At 39.5% G+C, this 20,702-nt stretch overlaps 1 protein-coding gene across 1 annotated transcript in view; it reads right to left on the bottom strand.

Annotated features, from left to right (window-relative positions):
• LOC111148331 (cardiomyopathy associated 5) overlaps window positions 1–20,702 on the bottom strand; it is a 99,332-nt gene that overhangs the window by 25,823 nt on the left and 52,807 nt on the right. The window contains 4 exon segments of the mRNA XM_022504837.1: window positions 7,624–7,771; window positions 8,908–9,054; window positions 11,593–11,742; window positions 17,368–17,486. Coding sequence (XP_022360545.1) covers window positions 7,624–7,771; window positions 8,908–9,054; window positions 11,593–11,742; window positions 17,368–17,486 — 564 coding nt within the window.

Raw genomic sequence — 20,702 nt, 5'->3', positions numbered from 1 at the left:
GCCGCTTGCCGGGAGCCGGCCCCTCCCCCCGCGGTCTATCTTCCCGTCGCTTTGGATTCACTTCTCCGCCAGTCCTACCTTTCCGAAAGTGGTTGATTTTCTGTTTCTAGAGTTGTTGTTCTTCTTCTCTTCGATCTCCCGTTGGATTTGTAGGTGTTTGCAATCTTTAGATAAGCTATCTAGCTGATCTCCCGCTACCTGAAGTAGTCTCAGCCCAAGAAATATTTTTAAACAAGAAAAGCAAGGTGGTAGAAATATCTACAGGATGTTACCATTTGTTGAAAAAAAATACAGATGTTTGTATAGAAACAGACTACCTGGAAGGATAAATATGAATCAGGTAAGAATAATCACCTCCAGAGAGAAAAACTGAGTAGGTGACAGATAAATAGAAAGGAGACTTCACTTCTACTATATCCCTTTTGTATCTCTGAATTTGTACCATATGTACATATTATCCAAAATCAATTAAATAATTTACTTTTAGAGCTGTATTTTAGGCTCAGGAGTTGGCTGGATGTGTTTGCAGAACACACATTAATTTGAATTTTGTAGAGTGGCTTCTCTCGTAACTTGGTAATTCGATAATTTGTGTGGGATGAAAGCATGGAATGCACATGAGCTTCAGGTCATCTGAGGAGCTGGTAACCCTGAGGAGTGACAGCCTCCACACCGCCATGTCTAACACCTAGATTTAAGCATGTTTTCTCCCCAGAGGAGGCGGGGGGGGGGGGGGGCGGTGTGTGTACAAACAATATGGAGGAATCCAGTGCCATTACTGCTGGAAGCAGCCTACGGATGGTGCTATCACTGCAGTGCACAACAGATGGTTCAATAGGAATTGTTTGTTAAAAACACAGTGGGTTCTTGCTAGCATTCCTGTTGGCCGCACCCACATTCAAACAGGCAGTCAACACTGTTTAATGTGAACTGTGAACAGAGTACACTGCTGGGCCAGTAAAGTAGCATTTCCCAAACCCGTGTGGACACATGAGACCTTCAAATCGGAACCTCTTAAGGGGGCCTGAGAATCTAAGCTTAGAGGAGCAGCCCAGATGATTTTTATGATCAGCTGGGTTTGGGAAACTTACTCATGATAGAGTGGGGTGAGGAGAGGGGGGCGGGGGGAATAGGAAAAAGAAGGAAAATCTACAAGAACATAAGCAACACTAAATGCAAGAACTAACTCTTGCCATCGGAATCTATTTTAAAAAGGCTTAACTACCTGTAAACATGGAACTTTTTAAGATGAAACATTATGGTTAAATCAGGGTTAAGAAAAAGAAGATTCTTTATATACTGATTTTTGTTCTTAAAACTATGTAAATAATTTTTGAACAGGACTATATTTCTTCTGGTAAATGAGGATATTATAAGATTCAGGGTTAACTAAACATCACTATTAGTTCATAAGAGGATAGAAACACAAGGGTGAATGCTGCCAGCCATGGGACTTAGACTTTCCTGTAATTAGATTTCTCACAAAATCCAAGTGAGCCAAAGGATTCCAGCAGAATGATCCTGGATTTTTGTTTTCTCTGTAGTTCCCCTCCAGAGCCTGAATGGTACCATTTCTATTTTAGGCAGAGAATCCCAGGAGCCTAGTAACATCCATTCCTCTGGATTCTCGAAGCTCCCCTTTACCATTCCAAGGCCACATATGTGGACAATTACTTGAGATCCCCATAGAACTGCCTGCCCAGAATGGTGATTTAACTTCATGCTTTCAGATCCAGTTTATAAATGATTACATCAGGAATGTTTTTGCGTCTTTTGTAAAACTGCTCTTAAAAGACAATCACTATTATCTTGTTCAATAGCCCTTATATAAAGATCTACATGAAAAATTCATCTTAGAGCTGAATGTCAAGAAATATAATTGTCTCTTAGTGAAATGTTATGCTTCCTTTTTATAAAAAGATGAGTTATGTAATCTCTTTCTTTCTCCCTCTTGCTGTTTCCCCCTCTCTCCTGTTTTCACCTTAGCTACCAGGAAGTTCAGATTTAAATTTTCTGTTCCATTGAGCTACTGTTTTTAACCTATACTTTCCGATATAGTCTCCTCTCCCCTGAATGATCTGACTCTTGTCCTTCCAGGATTGTTTCTAAGTGGTTCTATTATGTCTGGGTCTTTTAATGTGAACAACTTGAATACTTTTGGAAATTGACAGAACATAAGTCAGAAGTGAAGGAACAGCCTGGATTTTCATTGACTGAAGTTTTACTATACAACCAGGAGGTGTATAGGATTCTAAATGATTACAGTTAAGTCAGATTCATTTGGGAAGAAAGATTTCATTTAGGAAAAGCTGAATGTCAAGAATACTGGGTTGGGGGGTTGGAAATCATCCTATAGCTTGCTCTCCCAAGGGCTCCCTGCTGAGGGTTATCACCTGGGTCAGGAAAACAATACCACAAAAAGACTGGCTATTAGTCCTTAAATACTTATGAATTTGGACCCATACATGTCAGTGATCCTCCTGTCACCCCGAGAAGCAGGCATGGGGCAGGAATAACTGCCTCCTCCGTCCACAGGTTGTGGAGGTCAAATCATTTGCTGCTGACCTTTGGTCATCACCAATCCAGCTGAAAACTTAGCATGAAGTTTTTTTTTAAACAGAAATAAATGTTGGGATTCTTCATCTCCTGCTCAGGTACTAAGTTCATTAGAAAACTCTCCCTTATTTGTCCTGATTACACAGACAGAGCAGCAGGTGTCCCCAGCTGGAAAACCCAACTGTGACATTTCTGTTCCTGCCCCACCACGTGTGGCCCTGAAAGCCAGATGCAGGAAGAATGTGAGCTTACAGGCCCAGCACCCAGAGCCCAGCCAACCCTCGCGATGCTTCCAGGGAAGGGGACCCAGAGAAGGTCTCCACACCCCTATAGCCTCAGTCAGGGAGGGGAGCAGGAAGTTCACTACCGACTACTTTTGTGGTATATTGAGTCTCACAGATTTGTCATTCAGTACACAGCTTCTCTCTGCACAGCCCACACAGCTAATCCCTGTACTATATTTCTCTCAGTTTTCCCTCCTCCACCCACAGTTCTGCTGACTTCTCTCCACACCGGAGAGACAGAACAGCTGAGGAAACAGCCGAGTGGTGGAAAATTTTTGAAAGTGTTTTGAGCCCACCCAACCTGAGGAGAGCATTCAAAGAAAAACAGGAAAGGGTGAGTAGGAGCTCCCTCAGCCCCCACACACAAGCCGGGGATTGTCACTCCCGCCCACCCCCCAATCCCAACAGGGGCCGACTGCTGGGACCCAGCCACGGTGCCCACACACAAAAATATGCAAATGTGTATTCTGTGAGGATTATGGAATGGAGGCAATTGCTTGGTTATTTCACATACCACGTCATGGAATTTGGGGCTCAGTAGGCTCATTCCATATAAACATTCACCATAAGAGTTCAACCAGCACCTTTGATCTTAAATCAGATTATTCAGAAGCCATCGTACAGGGAGAACAAATGCAGGTCTAAGGATGAATGTGTTTCTGTTCTAGCAGCCAAAATCAGATTCCCCAGTCTAAAGGGGAATCAATGCCGGGTGTGTGTGCGTGCGTGTGTGTGTGTGTGTGTGTGTGTGTGTGTGTGTATCTGTTCCTATTACTCATCCCTTTCTCCGTTCTTTTCATTTCCTTTCAACTTCTATTCCTATTCCAAACCAGAGCCCATAAGGCTGTCTGTCTTTTCAGGGATTGGGGGTGAGAGATATGAAGTCAGTTAGTCCTCAGCTCTCCTAAATCAATTAGGCCAGAGATTCCAACCAGTCAGATGACGTGAGAGTGGCAAAGCCAAAAGAAATTTGTCTACACCCCTGATTCACGCTCTCATTCATTCATTAAACAGATCTTTATTGAATATCCACACAGATAAAGTCCCCATCCTCACCCAGCCAACCTAGCTCCATCAAAAGAAGTAATCTTTGATCTCCCCTTACTCCCCAGCAGTGACCTCTGGATCAATTTTTGAATCTGGTTTAGCATAGGGTTTTTGGATAGAACCCAGAACCAATGATATTAACCCATGTAGATAACACATATTTATTGAGTAGCTACAATATACCAGATACTGTCAGACACCGAGGCTGCAAATTTTCATAATGATCCCTTCATAGAGCCAACAAGTGAGTGGGATCAGACAACTCTTGGCTTGCTGTTCTTTCCAGGACACAAAATATCTCTAATTATGTACTGCTGTGCAAAAATATCAAGGTGAAGAATGTGGTTCTAATAGACTCCAACAGTAGGGATTGTTTGCATTTGTTGACTAGAGGTGATAAAGTTCTAAATTTCTTTATCAATTCTACTATCTGACTAGCTGTGTAGAGTTGTTAATAATTATATATTATATTATATTATATTATATTATATTATATTATATATTATATTATAGTCAATAATTTATAGAGTTCTGAACCCTCTGATCCCATAAGGAATGTTTTCAAGTTGGTTTTAAGTGCCAGATAGTTGAAAGACTAAGGCACATGGCCACTCCCCAAGAGCAGACTTTTCCTTCCTTCTGGAAGTCTTAAATTGGAGAAACAAAAGACATACAAATGAGTTTTGCAGCTCTGGCCTCTGAGATTAAGGATGAATTATTCCAGTCCCTTGATGCTAACCTAGGGTATAAGACATTGAGCCTTTTGTATTGATGGGGGATGGCTCTAATACGATACCTCAGCAAGAGACTTCGCAAAGGAACAGGGCAGCAATTTGTGGCCAACAAATTTGTGCTTGCTTCAAGAAATTAATTTTTCTGTCAGACTCAGCAGGGCTCCAGAGGCTGGAGAGTCATCCCTGGGTTGTGGATTAGACATACCATTCCACCTCCTGGCACTGAGGAGTCTTTTAGCACCTAACTGGAAAACAGCTCCATCTCCAACACAGTTCCAAACTGTCAACAAGGCCCTGCAAGTGGAATTTCCCTTCACCTTAAACTTGCTGCACTACATCCATTCAGTAACAAAGGGTCCTTGTATTGTTCTGTAACTTCTAGGAGCTTCTGCTTATCCAAACTCTCAGATGCTCTCCTTTAACCGGAAAAATTAAAATGAATCCACTGGCAAAGTCTCAGATAGAATAAACTAATGACAAGCCTTATGTTCTAATTAGCTCAACTTTTGTCTTAATAAAATTAGCGGATGGCCATTTTTTTTCCTACAAATGGAACTGTCGTTGGTTTCTTTGGCTTCGATAGAAGGATTTGTTTGGAATGTATTATCATTGTTGATACAAAATGAACATTATGTTTTTTGTTTTATTTTGAGGGTCTCGAGGTGATCGGGAAAAGGAAAAACACTGATCAAAGAAGTTTTAAATAATGGTACTGCATTCTTTCTTTAAATCTATGATTTCCCTGTGACAAAAGAAACTACGGATACATAATAACTCGACGTTGTCAGGCTGTTGACGTATGCTAACTCCACGTACTAATTCAGTCTATGTACTAACTCAAGGTTTAGGACTAATGGAGAGAATAAGACAGATCTGAGTTTGAATCCTGACTTCAAATGCTCATTCCAACACTTAATACTTTAGCCAATTTACTGGACCTCCTTGAATCTCATTTAATGGAGATCATCACCTTACCTCCCTCTTAGGATTGGTGAGAGGGCTGGATGATATTTTGCCCAGTTCCTGAAACGTTGAAGACCCTCAGTGAAGGACATTTCCCCCCCCATCTCCCCCTTTCCCTTCTCCCTGTAGCCGTGTTTATGAGGTGACATCATAGTTCCTTTAGTGAGATGGCTACTGGGTTTCAGGGTTTCTAGATCTCTGCTGATTTAAGAATCCAACTGTGCTCATATTATTTATGCAAATGCCAGCTGGGGACGATTCCATGACAAGGATGAGTCATTTCAAAGCACTCCTTAACAGTCTGTTTTTGCCTCAGAAAGAACTGGGTTTTCCTCACTGCTGGTGGAGAGCAAAGGGAGAGATTCCCAGGGACTTGGGCAGGGTTCTCATAACACGAAGAGCTTTGGGGAGAAGGCCCAGGACTCCACTTTGTGACATTAAAGAGGAATTAGCAGCCTGGACTTTGAACTCTGACAAAATGGGGTTTGAATCCTGATTGTTACTCACTAGCTGAGTACCCTCTCAAAGTGTCTGCTTTCTCTCAGACTTCCTATAAGAATTAAATAAGGCAATGTGCATAAAGCATTGAAGACAGTGATTGGCACATAGTAAATCCTTAATAAAAGTCAGTTATAATCTCTTCTGTCTCTATGTCCCTCTCTCCCTCCTTTCCTCCTCCTTCTACCTCCTTTTCTCCCATCCCATCTTGGTCAGAGTTTACCTCTCCTCTGTTTGCTAATTACTGAAGCCTGTCATCCAGCATTTGGCACATTAACAGAGGTGTTGGTTTTTTGTACATTTACTACATTCTCACTTCTGCTGAAATGCCTACATCCCACCCATACGCTCGACATTAATTCATCTTTGATCATTATTTTATGAAGCCTGTCTTCACATACTTGAAAGAAGCTATAATTATTGCTCAGTCATATGAAACCTCACATAACTAAATAAATAGTTGTTGACTGATCATGTAGATAATCAAGGGCTTAAATAATACACTTTATTAAAAAGCTGTCTAATTTCATACCATTATTTCTAAGTTTTATCTCCTACCAAAATAGTTTTTTTCAGTAAACTTCATTTAAAAAAAAAACTAAAAATGTCCCTATTAAAACATGAGCATTATTGGGGCACCTGGGTGGCTCAATGGGTTAAAGCCTCTGCCTTTGGCTCGGGTCATGGTCTCAGGGTCCTGGGATGGAGCCCCGCATTGGGCTCTCTGCTCAGCTGGAAGCCTGCTTTCCTTCCTCTCTCTCTCCCTGCCTGCCTCTCTGCCTACTTGTGATCTCTGTCTGTCAAATAAATAAATAAAATCTTTTTTTTAAAAAAACATGAGCATTATTAATAATGATCTGAATATGCACCCCGGAATATGAAGTTGCTCTATGCTATGGATTATAGGCCAAGAAATCACCATCTCAGGAAATAAATTAACGTTTACCAAATGCCCCCAGGATGCACAGCCCTTGACTGATAAATTTAAAGCTTTATAAGTTTAGTGAGAGAGCTTCCCATTTCTTTTTCCCGACAAAATCTCTTTAGACCCTTCATGCTCTTAGAGAGGCAGGTATGTCTCTATAACAAAATTTATATAATTAGCTCCTTTATATTACCAATACATCAAGGAGATACAGATTTACATTATATACAAGCTCACTATTAGTTTCCTGAGTTAGGTGTATCTATTCTGATATAACTACTAAAAAGTGCATGAAATATGCATAAATCCTGTCTAACGACTCAAGTTAAATATACCTCAAAGAACGTTCCATCTTATTAAAATTGCACATTTTTCTTACAAGGGAGTTATTATTCTGCATTGTAGCATGTGTTTTATTACAAACTTGGAGTTCATTGATGAATAGTGATGGAGTTGCAAATCAAGTCAATAGCTTAATAAGCTTAGCAAGATTTTAGGACACTCTTCTCCCTCCGTGAGCCGAAGCTCAGAGTCAGGTTAGGAGCTTCAGCTGAGTTCCAGGCACCCTGGGCTCTCCCCATGGAGAGGTGAGGTCTCCTGAGGAGAAGATCCTTACCTGAGTCCCTCGCCCTCTGGAGAGTGCTGTCTACAATACTCCAGAGTATAGGTCTCAGTGGCCTCTGGGTTGGCAGGCCGCCATCGGATGGTGGCCATGTTCCAGCACACCGTACAGTCCTCCGCACGGATTACAGGGGTGGAGGGTGCTGCAAGAGAGGGAACCAAATCAATTATGGAACAATCAACATCAGCTTCGCTTCCCTGGTACCCTGGGTAGAATGCTTGGGCATGATTTTAATTTTAATTTCTCATTAAAAACTACATTCTTGGTTAAAAGCCCAAAAGATATGAAAATTTATATAATGAAAAGTCTCCCTCCCACCTCTACCTTCCAAATTGCAGTTTTCACCCATCCCCAGAGAGCCTCTAATATTAGCTTCCCATAAGTCCCACCAGTTTCTTTATATATATGCAAGCAAATAAAAAAGAAGATTCCTGTCTACCTCCCTTCACAGAAGTTAGCCATGATCTTGCCTTCCATAGGTACTCAATAAATACTTGCTTCAGAAGGCAAGAAGAAAGGATAAAATGGTGGGAGTGTCATTTCTTCCTCTGAGGTAGTTACAGTGATCTTCAAGGCAAGGCAAACTTGGCTTATGCCGCACCTACTTCAGCCCCCCTGTGAAAAGGCCCCGTCGCGGGAATGTATTCCCAGTTGAATATCATTGCTGAAAACTCTTTTGGGGCTTCTAGCACCCTTATGATGAAGCCCAAGCTTCTTACCTTGACAAACATGGCCCCCAAACACCAGCCTTTCTTACCTCATGTCTTTCCTGTCCTTGTTTTTAAGTCAAAGAAATAATACCAAACTTCTTGTAGTGCCCTGCACCCTCTATACTGTTTCTTACCTTGATATCTCTGCTTACATATCTTCTTCAAAAGGCATACACTCTTTTAACCTTAATTCTTTAATCCTTTAAAGGATCCTTGATCCTTTAAGGGATTCTATTCAGACTTCAACGCTAAGGAGCCATTCCAGATCCTGCCCCTGCCTCAGGCTCTCTCAGGTGTCCCTGAGGAGTGTTCTCATAACAACTTGTAAATAACTAGATCATGGTCCTTACCACAATTTTTTAATGATCTTCTGTTTTGTTTTGTTTTTTTATTTCTCCCACTTGACTGTAATCTTCTAGAATGTAGGAACCCGGTTTTATTCATCACTGTATACTCAGCACTGTACAACATCCAGCAAACAATAGGTGCTTAATAAATGCTTATTAGATCTTAGTAGTGTGCGAAGAATTGAATATTGCCTCCCAACACCCTCTTAACATCTCTTTACCTGTTCTAAAAATTGCCCTTTCGCTGGGCAGGCTACATCCAGTGAAGTTCACGGCCATGACCCACACTTGATAACATCGGTCAGGTTCCAGATCTTCAAAAATGCAGTAGCTTTCTTTCACTGTCAACCTGTATTCTTCTACCAAGTCTAGCATAAAACACAATTAGAAAGTCTTGGGTGTCTTCCAAAGTAAATTGAAAATTATAGCTATTGAAAGAATTGCTCAGTTCTTTTCAGTGGAAAATTCAAACTGATAAACTTAGATAACTTTTGTGATAGCTCTCACTTTAGAATTCATAAGAAAGCAACCGCATGGTAAAAAGAGATATTTAGAGTGATGTATTATTACTTGTGAACACTTACCAGAAAATAATAGTGTATTAGTAACATTCTAAGCTTCATCTGCCACAATTAAAATAACTTATTTCAATAGTAAACACTAAAATTGCATAGTTTATGTTAGTTTAAATCTCTATAGTACATTCTGAAACATTCTTAAGAAGCAATGCCAATATTTCAGGGGAGTATGTAATAAAATATGGACAACTCCATTTTTTTCTAAATTTATGATGTTATAAAACATCTTTCCAAATTAATAAACAATTTTAGTGCTCCGCGTGATTTTCAAAGTTTCAAATCCTGGTTCCTTCTCACAAATTCCAGAATCTTTTCAACTACAGAGTTCCATGATTTGCAGAAATACTTGAATAACTTTGATAAGTCATGAACTATTCTAAAAAGTAACTTGTTCGATCAAGACATTTCCTAAAATTTCTTACATTATTTTATTTTCACTATTTTACGGGCCTTCTTACTCGACACCAGTATGAACACCTGCCCTTTTGGACCAAGCTGATCATTCATACTGAAACTTTTTCTCCTTTACAAAGAATTATTTTCTTTTTTAAATTAGCCTTCAATCATTTTGGTTTTTCTTCCCTTATCTCTCTTGAAAGTCACATCTTCAAAACTCCTCCAGTTAAGAAGCCCAGATCATTTTCTTTTAAAGGAAATTTAGGAGCTCTTCAACTCAGTTTCTTTAATTGCAACTTTCCAGCCCACTGAGCTATACTTTCTGGATGGAAAGTTTGGTTTAGAGAATCTCATAAGGACTTGTACACTGAAAAACATTCCCCCCACATCCTAGAAACTGTGGTTGCAATCTTCAGCAGAGTCCTGCTGCCTCAGCACTTCTTTGAATGACGCACATGACCTATGTTGGGGGAGACCCCACACACAGCGAGATGTCAAGGCGTAGAATGAATGAGACCTAGGACACGTAAGTGTTTGAGGGCCAGGGGTGGGGAGGAGCTGATGCACTCAAAAAAAAAAAAAAAAAAAAAAGCACTCCAGGCAATAAGTTGGTGTTAAGAGGAGTCTTGGAGAGCCACAAAGCTCCAGGATATGACAGCTGGATATCGAGGAGGAAGAAGTATGCTATCACAAAACAAACATAGAAACAAGCAAACCAAAACATAAGCTTTGGAGTCTCAAAGGTTCATGCTTGAATCCTACCCCTGTCACGTAGAAGTCGTGTGGCCTTGGGCAAACTGCTTAACCTCCCATCAGTTTTCTTATTTGCAAATGGGGATAGTGACACTCACCTTGCTCTGCTGTGACAGATATATGGTCATATTGCCAGGAATATAAGCAGTCCTTAATAGGCAAACTTAGCCAACTTTATGCCTATGGTCGCTTTTTTTTTTTTTTTTACTTTTTCCTAATTTAAGTAAGTATCACCTGACATCTCAAAAGACTTAAATCTTGATAACAGTGAACTATATTATAATTTGTTCCTCATGACAAATTGGGCTCCTGCGTTTCATAATGGCATGTCCATCCTGTCACATGCTCATCCGAGTTCCAAAATATGTGGGTCTGTCTTCAACAAGCAATAGAAAATGCCAGCATGCCAGCTCTGATTCATCAAGAAGTACAAACTCAAAGTGTTTGGCTTCTAGGTCTTATTAGAAGTCCTACTGAACAGAGAGATATTTACAGAAGCTCAACTACATATGTGTCATATCTTCACCCTGCTAATCACTTTCACTTCTATCTGCATACTAACTGGAGATGCAAGGAGACTACTCACAGCCCACGCCTTGAGATCTGTGAACCCTAAACAAACCTTTATGGTTTGTTTGCAGCTTTTATCAAGGTGGATCTGAGAAGCCGCCAACCATGACATCAATACTGCATTTGCGTTAAAATTATTTTGGATGTAATAATCCTTTATTGCAGCTCATTTCTCTGTATCCAACTCATTTCTGTCCTGTATACAGCTCATATCTCCTCTGCAAATTGATACATATTATACCTTCTTTTAGACTCAAGTACTGATTGAGACTTGTTCTCCCTGAAGGGCTGGTATGTTACCACCTTTCTGAAAATGAGACTCTCTTGTTGCTCCTGCTATCCTGAGAGCTCAAAGCCAAATCTGAAACTCAATTACAATATCCATGTTGACTGTTATGGTGTTTCTGCATTTTCTTTTCCTTAATTCGGATTTCCAGTTTTTGCTTAGCTGTTTTATGTTTGCTTATATAGTCGTTGGTTTCTTGTTGTGGTTTGTATATGTGGCTGTAAGTGCTTTGTGGAATGAGTCGCAATACGGGTACCTTTAAATCCTTCCTATTAAGATGCAGAAATGGACACCTGTATCTGTATCTGTGTTAGCAATCCTACCGTTTACTTCTTGGTCATCCTGGGGCTCCTCCATGCAGTATACTTGGAATGAGTCAATGACATCTTCCTTGTTCATGCTCCAATAAACTGCAATTGTGGTGCTGGTGGCAGAATTGGGTTCCTGAGGTTCTAATCTAGGTGGCTGGGGAACTGGAATAAAAGCAAGATTTATTACCACCAACGCTGTTTTTACTCATTGATTCATTTTCATTTTGCAGAAGTCACTTATGTATGTTGAGAAAACATCAAACAATACAGAAATACATGGAGTAAAAATGGAAGGGCTCCCTTGTTCTCAACAACACCCACCCAAGCATATTCTCTGGATGCAACCACTGTGACATTAGAGTGTGCTTTTGATGCATTTGTATAGGCATGCTTATTGACACGGAGAAATAAACATAGACCCCCAAACTGTGATCACTTGGTAATACTCTTCTGTAGTCTGATATTCAGAATAATAAACTTACACAGGTGAGAGGATGCATCAAATGATTTGATTTTCCTTCAAAATGAAAACTTGAGTTGCTTTGTTACATAACCACTGTTGTTTCCTTCTACATAAATAGAGTCTATATTCAGAACAGAGACAAATAAAGCCCTTTTGGAACCAGTTGCTGCATCATCAAAGCTGAAAAAAGACTGGTGTGAATAAAATATCAAAATACCCTTTGTGAAATTACTATCCCATTTTCTCTTTCTAACACGACTCTACCAACGAATCTTTAAAAAAAAAAAAATAAACAAAATATAAAAACTACATAGGAGAAAAAGTACCCTATTAACCCAATGTCCATAACCCCACCACCATCTCCTGAACCCCCTCCCCCCAGCAACCCTCAGTTTGTTTTGTGAGATTAAGAGTCTCTGATGGTTTGTCTCCCTCCCAGTCCCATCTTGTTTCATTGCTGGGGGGAGCGGGGGTTATGGACATTGGGTAGGGTATGTGCTATGGTGAGTGCTGTGAAGTGTGTAAACCTGGCGATTCACAGACCTGTACCCCTGGGGCTAAAAATACATTATATGTTTATTTTAAAAATTTAAAAAATTAAAAAAATACTATATGGGAGAATTAAAAACCCATTCTATCCTGTTCTTTAACCAGGACCCAGTTTCAAACCATCCTGGGGGTATTTTGACAATTCCTGGGCCCTATCCCATAGTATTACCTATCCATTTACTTATATCTATAATTTTTCTTAGTAATATATTATAGATTTCAGTGTAGAGATCCTCCACTTCTTTTTATTAAATGTATTCCTAAATATTTTATGTTTTTTGATGCTATTTCAATGGTATTGTTTTTAATTGTTTTCTAGTTTTTCTGTTAGTATATGGAAATATAATAAATCATTTCTAATACTAAAAAAAAAAAAAAAGCCAGATCCCCCACTTAATAGCTGTGTTATCTTAGCCTTGATTTCCCCATCTTTGAAATGGGATAACAACAATAATAATAATACCATTTCCTAACACATTTGTTGTAAGCAGCATATGTACATTTAGTGCTTAGCAGATTGTCTGACACATAACCAGTGCTAAAGTTTCAAAAGGCGAATCGGCCTTGGCAAGAGCACAGAAAAGGGAGGGAAGTCCGTGAAGATGGGAGATGAACTGTGGATCTATTGTCTGGTAAATCACAGAGGGACTACCAATGTAAGACATGCTTAGCAGGCTGCTTGATAACCTCAGGAGCCTGCCTATCAGAGCACCTCCCCAAGGAATTATAATGGTTCAGAGACCCTCACACTGTCTTTGACTTTCCTGTTTGTCTTCCCTGCAGGAAATCAGTGTCACATTCTAAAGGATTCTATCCAGATAAATGCAGTTCAGTGAATTTTCATGCTGCCCAGGTTTACTGAAGAGCCAGGTAGAATACTTCAACTATTGTCAATCTTCTTTGAAACAGTGCCGAACTCCCTGAGGCATGAATGATGAAACTCTCCCTTTCTTTTTTCCTGTGAATTTTACATTGAGCTATATCTGCTTTTAAAAACAGCAACATGTTTCCAAATCTCTCTCTCTCTCTCTGTCTCTCTCAGGTAACTCAATAAACTTAAAAAGTGATATGGACTCCCCCCCCCCGCATCACCAAATTTTAAGAAGGAAGTAGTTGTAGGGAATTAAGCAAAACATGTGGGCTATGAGTGATTTTTGTACCTCATGTGCTCCTTCCCCCAAAATTATTACAGTTAAAACATCTTTTCAAAAACAGGAAACACTTTCACTTTACAAAGCATTCTAAAATTAAAAAGAGATTAAGAATATTCCGTAGATGCAATCCAACGATAATGGTTAGATTTGCAGTTCCTGTGTGACAGAATATCAGGGAGTCAGATTTCATATGTTAGCAACTCTGTTTACAGTTCTATAGGAATAAACTTGCAAAGGAGTAATGCCAAAAAAAATTACAAAACGGGATTTTAAGGCTTCTTTCTGGGAAGCTAAGAAATTGGGCAGAGAAATCATACCACGGATTCCCTCTACCTGAAGGAGTGCGCCCATAAAGAGCTGTCACACTCAGTTAAGCATCAGATCAACTTGGACTTCAGGATTTGTGTGGCCAGATAGATCCCCACTTCATCTAGCTGTGTTCCCAGAAGAGCAGCATGATTCACAATAGCCAAAACGTAGAAGCAAAAAACATCAATGGGTGAACAGATCAGCAAAATGCAGTATAAACATACAATAAAACATTATGCAGCCTTGAAGGGGGCGGGGGGAGAAAAGGAAGGCAGTTGTGACATGTGCCACAACATGGATGAACCTTGAGGACGTGACACGAAAACAAATACCGTATGACTCCACTCAGGAGGGATTGAGAGTAGTTAAATTCAGAGTCAGGAAGTAGAATGGTGGTCGCCAGAGGCTGGGGAGCCATGGGGTTGGGGAGACATTGTTCAACAGGTACAGAGTTTCAGTTTCGCAGGATGAAAAGAATTTGGGAGACAGATACTGGTGACAGTTATCTGAGAATGTGAATGCACTTAATACCACTGAATTGTATACCTCAAAGTGGTTAAGATGTAAGTTTTATGTTAACGTGTATTTTACCACAATTTCAAAAAAAAAAAAAAAACAAAACCAAGTCCATAGGAGCCAAAGTCAAGAAAGCTTGGATGTTACTAATCTCTGGTTATCCGTCCTTTCTCAGCAATGCACTCTGCCCATCTGTGGTGGGGCAGGGGTTTAAGTGCAGAGACCCTGAAGTCGAACTGCTCCCTACCCCCTGACCCCACACCCTCAAGTAGCTATGTATCTAGGGCAATATATGAGACAATTTTCTGTTCCCTCTGTTTCCTCACCTATCAAATGGGAATAATAACATGAGTAATAATAATAGTAAATGAGTAAAATTAACGAGTAAAAATAAATGAGTAATAATAATCACATGAGTGTGGAATAGTTGCTAGGGGCTGTTCCATGCCTCAGTAGAAAAGTCACAGCCTTTCCTTAGAATTTCTGATTAGTGTTGGCAGTGGTCAGATTAACTTTTTATGTACCTGGGGAGGATTTTATATCTGAGAGGGTTTACTAGTCAAAAATGAACAAAAACTATTTAACAGCAAGTCAGCACCCTGGGCTCCAATTCCATGAAGCAGCCATACCATGTGTGGCGTTTGCCTCACAGAAATCAGTCTCTCTATAAACAGCTCGGAACTCCCAGGAGTCCCAGGCACCCTATTTCTGAATGAATCATTAACACTTGGTGACAATTTAACCCTGTGGCCTCTCAAATACATGGAATGTCCTCTCATTTTGCCTGTCAGATATTCAAAAGCATATCCTTCTAAATGAACAACAGCATATAACGAATCCCTTAAAAGCAAACAACCTACTCTGTTCATCAGAATTTCTTAGTCTCCAATCGCCTCTCAATTTAAATGCCTCTTAAAGACATTATAAAAGACACCTTTTGGTTTTGACACATTTATAGAGAAAAATCTCTTAAGATAAATGACTAAATTTCTCACTTTCTCTAAGGTTGGTGGGTGACCCCTGAAAAGCCTTTTACCAAACTAGAATTCTTCTTACAGGAGTGAAAATTAATTGTCAATGTAAAAATAGCAGTTGTCTCTCAGGTGGTTTGGAAATAGCATTTTTAAAGGAAGATAGCAGAGTACATTTTACAGTAAGTGAAACTTGATAACTTCACTGAAACATAGCAGCTTTGAGAAATCTAAATAAGCTTCATTGTCTTGTTTGTTAAAATAGCACATTAAAAAATATTTTGAAGAGTCTGCAGGATGCTTCTGACAGCTGAGTAGGAGGCTCCTGGCCACAGAGTGTGATGCTGAGCTGTTAGTTCTCTAAGCTAATCTGTTTAGTATGAGAAAAAGGCGGCGAGGGGCGGGGGGACTCAGTTGGAGAGGGAAAAACCACTCATAAGGAAAAATCTGTTCAAGACATATGAAAATATTTGATTTATTTTTCCTTCTATAACTGACTGCTGGTGTGAAGCAAATAATCTCTAGAAGACAGAGAGGGAAATGCTATTTTCCAAGGAGAAAACAAAAAAAGATGAGACCCTTTGGTTCCATTGCTGCTTCCTCCTAACTCTTAGGTATCCCAGGACAGTCACAGAGCTTCAGATGGAAATGCAGATTATAACTGAAATGGTATGCTGGTCTTGTGCTTTGATTTGGAATCTGGCTTTTAATTTTTACAACTAAGAAGGTTTTTTTTCCAGTTATATCTCCTTACATATAAAAACTTCACATGGGAAATAAAAGCAAAAATAAACTATTGGGATTATACCCAAATAAAAAGACTTCGTCGCATGAAGGAAACAAGCAACCAAACAGAAAGGCAATCTACAGAATGGAAGAAGATATTTGCAAATAATGTATCTAAGGGGTTAATATCCAAAACTTAGAAAGAACTTACACAAATCAACACCAAAACCCCCAAATCATTCAACTGAAAAATGAGCAGAGGACATGAATAGTTTTTCCAAAGAAGACATCCAGATGGCCGACAGACATATGAAGAGATGCTCAGCCTCTCTGATGCAAATCAAAACCAGAACGAGATATCACCTTACACCTGTCAGGATGGCTAGTATGAAAAAGGGAGAAAACAAAACAAAACAAAAAATATATTGGCAAGAATGTAGAGATTGTGTATATTGGTGGGCACTGTGGGTGGGAATGTAAGCAGGCGCAGCCACTGTGGAAAACAGCATGGAGTTTCCTCAAAAAAGGAAAACCGGAAATACCGCACAATCCAGGAATTCCACCACTGGGTACCCAGCCATAAAAAAGAACAAAATCTTTCTATCTGCAAGAACATGGATGGAATTGGGAGGTAATATGCTAAGTGAAATAAGTTAGAAAAAGACAAATACCATACAATTTCACTTACATGTGGAATCTAAGAAACAGAACAAATGAACAGAAAAACAGGAACAGAATCATAAATACAGAGAACAAATTGGTGGTTGCCAGACGGGAGGGGACTTGAGGAATGGATGAAATAGGTGAAGGGGATTAAGAGGTACAGACTTCCAGTTATAAAATCAGTAAGTCACCCAAATGAGAAGTACAGCATAGGGAATAGAGCCACTAACACTGTAATAATGTTGTATGGTGATAATGGTAACTACACTTACCCTGGTGAGCACAGCTTTACTGTACAGAATTTTTTAATCATTATGTTGTATGTCTGAAACTAATATAACATTGTCAACTATACTTTAATTTAAAAACTTATACAAAACGAACAAGGAAACACTGCCAAATTTCATTGAGGTAATTAATATATTAAAATTCCTACCAGCCACTTGTTTTAACATCTGGTCACTTCTTGCTGAGCTGTCATCATAATGTTCAAAAAGTGAAAACGCAGCAGGCATTTTCTCTAAAGAAGCAGTGCTCTCCATTGCAGAAAGCAACCTATTGGGGGAAAACATTTTTATGTAAGTCAAGAAATTATTAACATACAGAAGGAAAGCTAGAAACATTTGCTTAAAATGAGGTGGTTGTCATTAGTGGTGGTGGTGGTGGGTTTTGTGAGGCACGGTAGCCAAACAGGAGTTAAAGTGTTTTGAAGTCTAGAAAGATAGGTCTAAAATCTATTTATTCTTAGGATTCTTTCATGTAATGGGTTAATATTAGAAATTCCATGTCTCTATTCTGAGATCTGAATAGACACCATCAAACTACACAGTCTCAATTTTGCATCTGTAAAGTTAGTCCTGAAATTTACTATATTTTAATGACTATTTTTTTTCTTTATTTCCTGAAAGATATAAAGGTTGCGAGCCCATCTGGAAATTCACACACTCTTTGATGTCCTTGCTTTTCTCAACCCTCCCAACTACACTCCTCGTTACTTAATCTTTCAAAAACTATGTTCACCTACTATGTGCCAGGCATTGCTCTGGGTACTGGGGATACAGCAGTGAAGGAGGATGAAGTCTCTAAATTCTTGAAAGACTAAACAAACCACAGTTTATAAATCAACAGCTTTTATATACTCATGACCCTTTTAGGAGGGATGCTAACTCTTAGCATTTGTATCCAGGGGCAAACTGGATTTTAAAACAAAACCAAACAAAACAAACAGATTGACTTCGAAGAGGAAAAAGGGAAGGAGAGATTGCAGAAGCATTTCACTTTAGCATGAGGGGCCTAAAATTTGGTTAGGAGCTCTCCTCTGGGCACCTGGCTCACAGAGGACAAGAATTATTCCAGCAATTAAGGAAGCTTTGAGGAACTCCATCAGCTTCATTAGCCTGGGCTCTTTGGTTTGGGCGGCACAGATCCACCTCCAAGCGTTTGCACTGTCTGTTGGAACTTTCTTCTCCTCAATATTGTATGGTTCCTTCCTCACTTAACCTAGATCTCTGTTTAAATGTCAGCTCCTCAGAGAGGCCAGCCCTGAGTACACTACTCACACAGCACTATGTGTCCCTAATACCCTTACTTCTGTTAAATTTTACTTCCTCAAACTTATCACAACCTATTTATTTTTGTCGTTCTACTTCACCAGAATATAGTCTCAGGCAGGAGAGGACTTTGTTTTGTTCACCACCGTATTGTACTGTGTTACTTGGTACACAGCAGGCATTTAATGAATATTTAATGAGGAGAGGATGATTTCACTTGGGTGAGAATATTGGGATCTCAGGTGTGGTAAAATGTTTTCATCAATGCGAGGAGAGAAGATTATAAAATGTAACTGAAATATTTAAGGAGTGTCCACTATACTTACTAGTGTTAGGAATAATAAACTTTACTATCATCTGATTTGGGAGAGATGGGTCCCTTAGTGGCTTCCAAGAGAGGTGGCACTGGGGCTTTGTCTTAAAGAATGAGTAGGAATTCCTGAGGCAGGAAAAGAAGGAAGGGTGTTGCAAACAGAAGAATGGTTTGAATAAAGGCATGGAGCTGTGAGAGGGTGTGGCACATCTGAGGGCCCAAGGGGCCCACCAGTGCCTTGAGAACGGGGGAATGGAGACAGAGAACAAATGGAAAGGAGTTTTGTGAAGAGCTTTCATATTCACCAAGAGCTTCCATTTTATCTTGTAAGGCAAAGAGAGCCACAGAAGTAAGAATATGCGGGCAGGAGTGTGAGAAAGTATCAAAGCAAATATGCAGACCAGAGGCATAATGAGGTGGGTTGGGAGCTCTGGTTGAGGGAAAACACCAAGGGCTTAAATGAAGGCTTTGGGGGCTCATAGGCTGGAGATGCTGTCATCTATTAATTAATGAACAATGCTTTATTAATTATTAATTATTAATAATGCATTATTAAATTAATGAACAATGCTGACTAGTACATATACTAAGCCCAGTCAACACATATCACTGACTAGACGGGAGACTTTCTGAAACACGAAAGTTCTGGTTGTAGATACCACCAATAAAATGTTTGAGTTTTCCCGTACACATTAACCTGTTCAATTTCAACATCAGTATATGAAAGGGCAAGTGAACATCTTTTTAAAAGCAGGTCCTATAATGATTGGTATTCTCCTTCTTTTTCATTATTATAACACAAAAAAAGCAAACCGGAGAGAGAAAAAAAATGGACCTTCTTAACAGACCAGCATTTTCTAAGCAAATGTGTTTTTCAAAATATGCAAATATTGAGTCTAAATATGCTTGACAGCATTCCTTAATTTAAGCATTTTCAGTGTTGAGAAAAATCATTAAATAGACAAGCACTGCCTTTAGAGATATCATATGAAGGGGGAAAAAAAAGAAACAAGGTAAAAAAAACAAACCAACTAGATAATAAGCACTTCTCACGGAAAGGAACACCAATAACATTGAGACTGTGTGGTAGAAGTTGTCTTCTAAAAGGACACAAAAGCCTTCTTTTTGTTGAAACAATCAAGCTTCACCGTGTGTGTGTGCGCGCGCGCGCCCTTGTCTAACAGGGCTTTCATTAAATCCCAAATCCCAAATTTTGTTGTCTTTTTTCTTCATAGAAAATAATGGTTATCCCAAGGGTACTCTCCTTGAGGTTGCATGCAGCTTTAGCAGAGATTAATTCATTGTCAAATGGACAATGAAATAATAATGAAGTAAAATGACACACGGATGAACAAGTTCAAGCATGAAACCAAAGAAATGGTATTTAGAATTAAACGAATGCCAATTCATATTAGCAAGTTAATACCCTAAGGTGGAGAAAAAAAATGTACTGCAGCATTTCTTAAGGGACAAGTATGTGCAATTTTTTGTTCACCAAATTTTCCTGCCAATCAATCAGTACATTCCATGAGTAGATTAAGTACAAATAAGCAAATAATGCATCTATTTACACTGTCCGGTATATATGAAATGGCACTATGAATCCATATGTTTTTTAAATGAAAATACAAATCATTAATACTTAGAGAAATGTATAATTTTTAAAAAATAAAAAATAAAAAAAACTGGGGGCAAAGCCTGGGTCTGAGCTTCCGGGCCTGCCTCATGAGCCTTGGTCTCCTGTGTGAGAACTGGCAAACATGGAGAACCCTCATCCCACCTTGGAGATCCCCCTGGGAACTGAGGTGAGGCTCCAGGGACTTGGGCTTAACAAACTGCCCCAGTATTTCAGAGATAGCCAGTCTGAGGAACCACTGGGCCAGAGGACAGACCCTTAGAAACCAAAGG

This window comes from Enhydra lutris, unplaced genomic scaffold (genome assembly GCF_002288905.1).
Source record: "Enhydra lutris kenyoni isolate GAN:26980312 unplaced genomic scaffold, ASM228890v2 scaffoldscaffold19, whole genome shotgun sequence".
Taxonomy (NCBI): Eukaryota; Metazoa; Chordata; class Mammalia; order Carnivora; family Mustelidae; genus Enhydra; species Enhydra lutris.
Note: the sequence above shows the minus strand (reverse complement) of the source record. Positions and strands in the feature narration are given on the sequence as shown.